At 45.8% G+C, this 9,981-nt stretch overlaps 2 protein-coding genes across 10 annotated transcripts in view; one reads left to right on the top strand and one right to left on the bottom strand.

The window, feature by feature from the left end:
- Positions 1 to 186: 186 nt before the first annotated feature.
- On the bottom strand, positions 187 to 2,137 carry ndufb2 (NADH:ubiquinone oxidoreductase subunit B2). Its single transcript, XM_080022045.1, has 4 exons — positions 1,932 to 2,137; positions 1,569 to 1,713; positions 713 to 825; positions 187 to 279 (listed from the first exon to the last, which is right to left on the bottom strand). The coding sequence occupies exons 1-3, from the start codon at positions 2,015 to 2,017 to the stop codon at positions 751 to 753; spliced, it is 306 nt and encodes a 101-aa protein (XP_079878171.1). The 5' UTR covers positions 2,018 to 2,137; the 3' UTR covers positions 187 to 279; positions 713 to 750.
- A 5,671-nt stretch (positions 2,138 to 7,808) lies between these two features.
- Positions 7,809 to 9,981, top strand: part of kmt2e (lysine (K)-specific methyltransferase 2E) — a 29,049-nt gene continuing 26,876 nt past the window's right edge. For all 9 annotated transcript variants that reach the window (XM_080021980.1, XM_080021978.1, XM_080021976.1 and 6 more), the window contains exon 1: positions 7,809 to 8,029. The gene's annotated coding sequence lies outside the window, so the exon portion shown is untranslated. The remainder of the gene's footprint in view (positions 8,030 to 9,981) is intronic.

Below are 9,981 nucleotides of genomic sequence, written 5' to 3'. Positions count from 1 at the left end.
GTGACACTGATACGTAATGCATTGCATTTGTTTCTGCATTTCAAAAATTGCCTGTAAATAAAGTTTCTGAAATAATTTACCACTTGTTTTCTGCAGTCGATGGTAGCCCTCCCAATGTGCACTTTGACTTTTAGACACCAACGAATAAGGACATTTTTCACTGTCAAACATAACCGACAACTTCCAGTAATTCAGATCAGTTTATTAGTCTATGTACAAAAAGCCTTTCAGCACGTTCTGACGACCTCCAGCATGACTGGCCATGACGACGGGAAAGATCTACAAAGGAAATAGAACAATACCCGTGTTAGTTTGTGACCATGTGCACTCCTTCAGTGCCGTTGTCCCCTTAGATAAACCGACTTTTCAGTAAACTCCATTCATGTGCGGGGAGAAAATGCCGTCTTGAAAGTAAGGCAAGGCAATTCAACATTGTGAAAATCAGGCTGAAGTTTACTCTTATTGACCTGATGACTTTGACTACCTATTATAATAAAGAGGCAAACCGCACCGTGTTTACCCCTGGCATTAATAATGATCTTGGGTATGACAAGAATATAAGTAAACACTTTGGGAAATGCAAGGTGTGTCAACACAATGTGATTCAAGCTAATCCAGACAATCTGTATGCTGGGTGCATATTAACCCCAAGCGTGGACTGCTACTGTGTATTTCCAATACTACCATAATGACAGCGCTGTGCAGGCCAAACCTTTATTCGTCTGTGGGAAGTTGACCGCAGTTGCTAAATCATTCCTCATCATCTGGTGGGATCCCCAGCTCCTCATCTGTCCAGGCCGACGCATCGGGCCATGCAAAATGACCCTAGGAGAGAGTTCAAGGTTTTTAGGATTAGTAAATTATTCCGTCATGGTAAACTCAAATAATGCCAATTCATTACCCAGTCACTGGGGTCCATTGTTTTTTTTTTAATAATTTCAAAAGCGATGCATTTTCATGTCATACCTGAAGTACAGTTCAAGCTTCAGGGCTGAAAATGGCAATAGCAATGATCCACTGCCCGCACAACTCCCAAACCCAGCGGGGGCAAGAATGGAACCTCAACGCAACTAGTAATGTTTCTCCAAAGGCATACAGTGTCCCACACCGTAGCCTTCTTGATGGCGCAATGACAGCCACTGCATGGCTTTTATTCATAGTTAATTTGTTTATCATTTGAACTATCTACAGCTGTATCCCAATGTATTGTGGACTTGTTCTTAGTTGTATTGCGTAAAATTTTCAGTTTTATTTTCCATTGTCCTCCGATATGTTATTGTGTACAACTCACTGAGGTTTATTGTATATTTCACTCCTCAGATATTGACAGTTTCCATCTAATTCTATTATTTGTAGTTATTACTGCCTATTGTTTTTGATGCCTTTTATACTTGATGGCTGCTGGATTCCAATTTCCACAAGTGAATTAATAAAGTTATATCCAATCGACAGTTAGTAATCAGTTATCGGTGTTCATATACTTCATTGTACTTCACCAGAAATGGGCAAATGGGCTCAGAACTGCCTGTTCATCCTGGGGATTGTTCTTGTTTACCAGGCCCACTCACCAGCACGGCGTCGTAGTCGTGCCAACAGTGCCACAGAATCCAGAACCACATGGCCCCGCTGAGAATTTCCGATTGGTAGATCTGGTTCTTGGTCAGCTGGGGGTACTGCCTGTACTGTGGCTCGATGTGTGGTCCGCCACCAGCTCTGAGGTGAGACAAGTTTTAGGGCAATACTCGGGAAGGTAATCCCCCAACCCATAAAGATATTACACGTATAGACATATATATCCACCTGGGGGGGGGGGGGGGGGGGGAAGCCCAAACTCTCTGATTAGAACTGAGCCTCGTGTCTCCCGATAGTAAAACCCACGACACGTTGTATTATTTTCAACATAGCCAAGCGTGCTAGCTCGGTTAGCTTACTTTCTGCTGATCGTCTTCTGCGGCCCGCGTCTTAAAACCCGCGCCCCGGCTCGGAGGAGGCCCGCCGCCCTCCCGAAGGAAGACATCGTTGTCTTCCGCGGAGATTTTCTCAGGTGCCCTGAGAATAGACTTGTTCGTGGCCCGACGCCGAAATGTCACCTTCCCTCGGCAGTGGACGACCAACCCCCCGCCCCGCAACAACGGGAGCTGTGATTGGACAGTGGAAGAAGCCCGACCTTCCGACGATTGGTTGGGGGTGTCGTTCGCGTGCTGCATTAACGTTGTGACGCGAAAATTGGAATTTTTCGATTTTTATTTTTGTCGTTGGACCCTTTGGACTCGCCTGGATTCTCTTTTAACTTTTGCATCCGAGCTCGCCGTGTTTTCAAGTAAAATATAACGTTTGCTCGACTGTGCGTGACGCTATCTTCTTGTGACAGCTAGCCTGCTGTCATCCGACCCGAAATTCCGACTCGGAATTCCTCCCCCCCCCCCACAGGGCCGTACCATTGCGCTTTTCCAAGTAGGAGGTCGGAATTGTCCGAGGTCCGGCGTCAAGGAAGGCAGCATTCAGAGTGATGGCGGGGGTGTGGGGTGGGGTGGTGCGCCCCCTTCTGGGTGTTTTGGGTAAAGCGCGTAGGTGGAACGCGCAGGGCGCCGAGCGGAGTTGCAAATCAAAACTTTCAAGATTCAAGATTCAAGATTTTTTATTTGCCACATACATATACATACTTCCATACATATATGCAGTGAAATGTAATGCAACGCACCCGGTGATAGCACACAATATGTCCTAGGAAAAAATAAAAAATAAAAGAAAATAAAAAGTAGAAATTTCCTTTCTAATAGGCCGACTAACTGACTCCTAAAACGTAATACAGTAAGTGGAATACTTGTAGAATCTGGACTGTTATTTATGGATTTATTACATTCCCCGAATGAACCCGAGTCGGTCACCTTGCAATCTTTTATTTTTATATATATATATTTATTTATTTTTTAGCAGCAGCAGCAGCAGCAGCAGCACACGTAACTACACAAATACAGCGAGGGGTACAATTTTACAGGACACACACACATATATATACACACACACTTGTAGAAATAATGGTAGTTATGATAGTTTCCAAAGTGAAGGGTCGACATAAGCCTTTTTGTTTATTTTCATGTAACGCCCACAGTGCATTAGCGCTGCAGTGCTACCGTGACGACAGCACCGGCCGCGCCCACCGCGATTCCCTCCCAAGAGGGCGCCTGGCATGAACTAAAAAGTGATGTCACGTTTTCCAAGCGCGACGTGCGACGCCCGGGCACATTCAAATCAATAGCACCGACACCGCTCCAAAAAGCGTGACGCCGGCGGCTCGGCGTGACCAGCGTCACCCAACTCCCCCGGCGGGCACGGGCAGTGGCATCAAAGCGCGTTTTTATATCCATCGCAGTCAGTGCCGAGGTGTTCAAACGGCCCAAACGTTTTGGGCAGAGGCGGCGCCGTCTCCGTCTCCGTCTCCCGGAGACGGAGACGCCGATCGGGTTGCTCCGTGGCCCCACGCGCGGGTGGGTTACAGGTCGTACCTGCGGAGCCTCCGGCGCAAGCTCCCTTCGGACGCGTCCATCTTGAATGAACGCAGCGTTCCACTCGTTTTTTGTTTTAAATCCCACGTTCACCCACTAGATGGTGGGGGAAGACCACACGGGGGACCGGCAGCCCCCACGATCCGCTCCGCTCTTTATTTATTAAAAGCACATCCGCATGACAAATTAAACCCGGTGACATTGCTATTAAATGTGGCAGGGAGTGATTATGGGATTATCACACGTCTGCGCGTGTCATATTCAATGGTTCAGCTGAAATATTAAGATAAAATACAAAAAAAAAAATTTGTAGAGTCATTTTCCATTACATGGTATGACCCCCGTTCAGAAAATATGACTGAAAGATTCCTCTACGTCCTTCCGCTTCTCACATACAGCCCGTGTACTTTTATTACCTCTATGCAGGTACAACCTCACATCTACCATCGCGCATAAGTAACATTTAACGCTAAATTTCACGTTGGTATGTAATCTGTGAACATCACCCCCTTCCAACCCTACGGTACTCCCCGTAGAACATTGCACAACTACTGTACACACACACACACACATTCATAATTATCATTTTATTATATATTTTATTTATTTCATTTGCTTCTGCTTGTATATGCATTTCTGACTCATATTGTTTTGTTATCCTGATGTTTTATTACCCCCCCCCCCTCTTCGTCTTTGTCGTTTAAAAGACCTTGGAGTCTGCCCCCTTTGACATTTGTCTCATTCCCGTTTAACAACTGACCAATAAAAACCTGGAATCGCGTGTGGACACTGCGCGCCGCGCTGCCGCCGCCGCCCATCGGCGCCGAGTCCGGACGCCATCTTCTCCCCACTTCGCTACATTTCGACAATTTCGCCCTGAAGCGTCGTTCGTTTTCAACTGTTGTCGAAACAATAACAATTATAAAATGACAGTTCGCAGTAAAGGGCAGAAAATAATTCCAAGGTACCTCGACCTAACTACTATATATTTATATATATATATATATATATATATATATATATATAAATGAATTTAAAAAAAAAATATATATATATATATATATATATATATATATATATAAAATCACTGCGACGGCTGATCGTGTAGCACCGTAGCGCTTGACAACGCTATCTAATGGCGTCTGGGTCTAGTGATGCAAGACTCTGGAACGATTCGTTCGTAATGAACGAATTTTTCAAATGACCCGTGCGTCGGAAGTCACTCCGGCATCAAAAAAAAAAAAAAAAAAGGGGGGGGGGGGGACTGCATTTGACTCGGAGGCTGCAAATAATTGAAGATTCGTATTTATTTATGAGAGTCGAGATTTGTCACACGCAGTCACACAAGTACGGTGCAGTGAAATGGTCAAGGGCCAACGCTGAAGACGGTGTAAAATAATGTCGGAAGAAAGGAATAAATCAGGAAGATGAAGAACATTCACTACAAAGAAATATGAGCAACACAATATATATATATATATATATATATATATATATATATATATATATATATATATAACAAAATATATTATAAAAGAAAGTCCAGAATCAATATTAAAAGATACACATTTATATCACCATATAATGTTTAATTCCGCCAAAATAAATAATTCTGTCAGAATGTTGGTTTGTTTTTTTTTCCTCCCCGGCAAACTCCGCTCTCTTCCGTCGTTCACCGGACGCGCTCCCCTCGCTCACCCGCGAATCTGAATCAAATGGAACGAGGAGTTGTCAAATGGAACGACTCCTTTTTTTTTTGGTTTTTTTTTTTGAGTCACACGTCAGGAGGCGAATCTCCCAAAAAAAAAAAAAAAAAGGCGTCGAACCTCCGTTCCGTCGTCTGGGCTCCGCGGTGCTCCTTGTGTTTCTCCGGGTGCGCCCCTCGCTCCTCTCAGCTCCCTGCCCGCCCACTAATTCTACACAAATGACGTCATGGAAGGGCAACGCTCCCCTCACGCGCATACGGTGGATTCTCTGCGTGTAACCCTTTGGGGCGCTACACGGTTTTGCGCCTTTTTGCGTGCGAATCAGACGAGACAATCCGGTTGAGATCCAAGTCTGCCGCTGACCATGAGCGGCACGACGCGCCGCGCAGCGAACGCGTCGAGATTTTGTCGGGAGCCAGCCATTTTGCGCCCTCTTCCGTCACGATAAATGACGTCACGCATTGCGCCGACGCGCCCCGTGGTTTTGCGCGTCCGGAGCCCTCTCGGGTCTGCGTCGCCGCCGTGAATAACAATCGCTCCCGCTCTTCCGTCCAGATGAGCGGCGCGACGGAGCGACCCGCCCGGCGCGAGCGAATCCGTTAAGCGACTCAGTAGTCGGGAGTCGGCCCCGACAAAATAATGGGCGAGCGAGGTCATCCCCCCCCAACTTAAAACAATTACTAATGCCCAATGTGACAGGTTTACATTTCCCATCCCGCCGAATGATATGATTTGGGCCGAATCGAATTATTCTCGGGAGAATTCCACTCGCAACTCAAAAACTCCACGATCCGGCTCTTCCCCGTTCGTCGTTCACCGGAAGTCCTCCCTGGCTCACGTCGGAAAACCGAACCACTTTTTCTTTTTCCCTTTTTTTTATTTTTATTATTATTATTATTTTTTTTTAACCGGCGACTCACCGAGAACCGAATCCCGTAAAAAAAACGGCCGAACCCCTCGCCACCGGTCCGAACGACTTAAAACAAGTTGACGGGAGACGGGACTCCAGGAGGGCCCGCGTGCTGCCGTCCGCGGTGCGCCTGCGCGGGAGGATGCAGTGTTTGGGAGTGGGGGGAGGGTCACGAGCTGAACAATTGCCGTGAGTGAGGAAACCGACCGTCTCCTCCTCCACCTCCTACACCTCCTCCTCCTCCTCCTCCGATCGTGGTGGTGGTGGTGGTGGTGGGGGGGAGAGAAAAGGGCTTTCCAGAAAAGACGGCGACGCCATCGCAGCGCGGCCGACGCGCGGCCGGGTAACGGGGCGCGCCGCGCTCGGATCTCACCGGGCGTCGGGGTCTGTGCGCGACGGCGCGCACCACGGACGCGCGACACAAATTACGCGACGGTGTGCGGCGTCCGCGCGGCTCGGTCCAACCCTCCCGAACCCGCCGGTTCAATAAGGAAAACACGGCTCTTGTGTAAGGGCTTATATAACAGCTCGGTCCCCTCCGTAGGGGAGCGGATTGAGACGCGCGTTTCCAGCGTGTGTGTGTGTGTGTGTGTGTGTGTGTGCGCTAGATGGAATAAGGTGATAAAAGACACGACACACACACACACACGTCAAGAGTTTGTGCGTGCGTGCGTGCGTGTGTGTGAAAGAGCAGTTTGGCATCACAATACAGAAACAATGTGGCCTTGTAGTTAGTTTAGTTTAATTCGAGTAGCGCACTTAACCGGTGTTCTAACCTGACAATGTTGCGATTAGAAGACCAGTCCAGGTTACTTTTTAAATATGATAAAATGCCTTGCACTTTTAGGGGTTTGAGGAATCTGACGGGATTTTTAGTCGGTACTGCAGTCTTCCACAATGAAGCACAATGAAGGAAATACGAATACCGATTTGTTGAAACAATAAAGGAATTTATTGTTTTTTTGTTTTTTGTTTTATTGTTCTATTGTAAAGGAGCAATCCATTGTGCAAGATCTCCTGGTTAAAACTTCCCACCATCGGCATTTTTACAGAACAATTCTGTCGGCCAAAACTTCATCAAATTAATCCAAACGGTTATTGTGATGAAAACATACACTAGACATTGTAGTCATTTAGTGAACACCGTAATTATTTACACATACTCATCCATTAATATATGGTAATGTCAAACTGTGGGGTTGCTTGGTTTAATTTGGGACAAACGCAGTTAACAGTTGATTAGTATAACCCCCCCACCGTGCCTTTATAATTGTATCATTCATCCTGTACGAAATATCGCATCAGTTATAATTTTAATGCTCATTGCCAATACCTGCAACCACTAAGCCCTGCCATAGCCTTTTAACTGATCTTCTGTATAAAATCACATTTTGTGTACTGTATTATGTGTATGTTTCTCTTTTTCAACCATTGAGCTTGTAATGCTAAAAGTTTGCGACGTCCGCGGCGCCGTCTCAACGCAAGCGGCATTCGCGTGAACGTGCGTAACGCGCGACTCGGCCGCCCCTGCTAGTTCGGCCCGGTAGCCCCGCAGGATGTGGGGGCGGGGCCAGAGGTTAGTGGTTCGGAGGGGGCGGGGCCTCAGCAGTCCCTGGCAGGGCCGCCATTTTTGCACAGGGTGAAAAAGAGAGGATCTAATTTCCTACAGTCGGCGTAGGTAGAGAGCACAGTTTTAACGGTTCGGAACTGAACTAAAGTCCAAACAGGATCCCGAGACGAGGAATTTGGATAGAAAAAAATACAGTATTCACAGGGACGTTTTATAAGCCTTGCTTGCTATTCTTAGTGTGTGAGCAGCAGTATTGTTTTGGTTGTGGAGGCTGTGGCGGGGCGCTCACCCAGGTCCCCTTGTTCTTTATTCGGGCTTTCTAGAGTGGACATAAACGGTGAGTACAATTAAATGATGTGGTTTCTGGGGGTGTGGAGTATTAAGTCTCGGGGTACAAAAGTGACCAGAGAAAACGCAGCTTGCTAGCTAGCGCATGCTAACAGCTCAGGCTAGCTTCAACCCAGGGCTCTGGCTTGAGTGTGACGTCACACGATAAAGATCGTATAAAATAACGTTGCAAATCGACAAATCGATTAACTTTATTACTTAGCCTTTAGGCAGATATCCATATATATATATGTGTGTATGTATCTACCTCTAAGGGTCTCTATCTCTTCTAAACTCTCCTCTCCCGTTATCTCATTAGGGTCTCTACCCCCCTCTACCTCTTTCACATACGGTTCTATCTTCACTATTCTTTAACTCATAGGTCTCTATCCTCCTTTACTCTTCGCTTTCTATCTCATAAGAACCTATATCCCCATTAGCAATAAAGAAAAATCTCTAACTCTACTAACGCAACTTAATATATGTACTGTTACAAACACACGGGCTTTTTGGTGGCAGCATACAGACTCCATCAAAACAAGTTAGCCCGAAATAAATGGGAGTTTTTCCCGTTTTTATATTGTTCTCCTCGACTTTGTTAGAAAGTCACAAAATAACGTGATATAAACAAGTCATGGTGGGCTAGGGCAGTGTTTCCCCAGCCCCTTTCTCTCGGCACAATTAAATAATCTCACGGCACACCATATCGTTACCAATTGAAAACATCACAAACACGTATAACTTATTGTTATTATTATTGCCTCGAGTTTCATTGTGGAACCTGAGCTTGTTCTAAAGAACACAGCTGCTATTCTGGGTGTAAGAGATGAATCGGTAAAGCCTGGCAAAGAATGAGAATTTTCCATTATTTTTTTCAGGTGAAATTAAAAATATATGTAATGGCAGGCTCTCGTGGCATACTAGTATGACACGACCTATTGGCCGGAGTGTTCTAGTTGGTTTTAACACAGTAGCATAGCAGAGACCTGCACAGGCTTTCTAACCGTTTAGTTTTGTGTAAATGTCAATTTGGCATAGCTGCCCTAACAGCCAGATAGAAAAGTTCGACAAATTAAAACTTAAAACGATCGGTACGGGCTAAAGTACCTTGGTTTATGTATAACACATGCTTCCTAAAATATTTCAGATACACACTTGAGTATGTGGCTAGCCCTGATACTTATGGGCAGATTACACATAATTCCCGACAATTTACTAAGTATATGACACGAATTAGACGCCAGAATACAACTCTTAAGTGTACAGAAATACAAGACTTGTCGGTCATATAATGCCCAAGCTACAGACAAGTTCAAAAGAGATCAGATGTTCAAGATGTCGACAAAAGCAAGTCGTAGGCTAAAGAGTATTTTGGCAGATTAGCCCTGTTGAAACGACACGACCGAATCGAAAAATGTCTACTTCTGTGTCCGAGCCATATTGTACCAGACAGGCACGAAACGCGTTTGGTGTTCAGTTGTGTGGCTCAAATGCTGCAAATGTGGGGGAGGGGATTCTCGATTTTAGGTAAAGCGATCTTTCCCCCAATCCTACGATGTTGTCTTTAAATCCAGAGAGGATCGAAGCAGCAACGACGTCCCTCCGTGACGTTCAATATTTTTGCTCAAGCTGTAGATTTACATTTAATTGGGCTTTATCTTGCTGCGGGCATTGACCTCCCTGCACTGACGTTGCCTGCTCCTGTCTGTGACAAGACGAGTAATCCACTAGTGACGAAAGGTTCGACTCTTTTTTCGAGACCCGGTTCTTGACGAGTCACTCAGCAAAAAAAGATCCGTTACACTTTCTAACTCGTCGTTCGTTGGATTCAGTTGGTGTAAATCACGACGAGCGACGGGGGACTTCCGATGGCCGAGACAGAGTAGTCGTTTCGGCTGTTTTTTTTTTGTTTAGTGGATTTAATTTGCACGGGAACAATCGATTCTGCCACTATCGTTTATG

This window comes from Zeus faber (genome assembly GCF_960531495.2).
Source record: "Zeus faber genome assembly, chromosome: 21".
NCBI lineage: Eukaryota > Metazoa > Chordata > Actinopteri > Zeiformes > Zeidae > Zeus > Zeus faber.
Note: the sequence above shows the minus strand (reverse complement) of the source record. Positions and strands in the feature narration are given on the sequence as shown.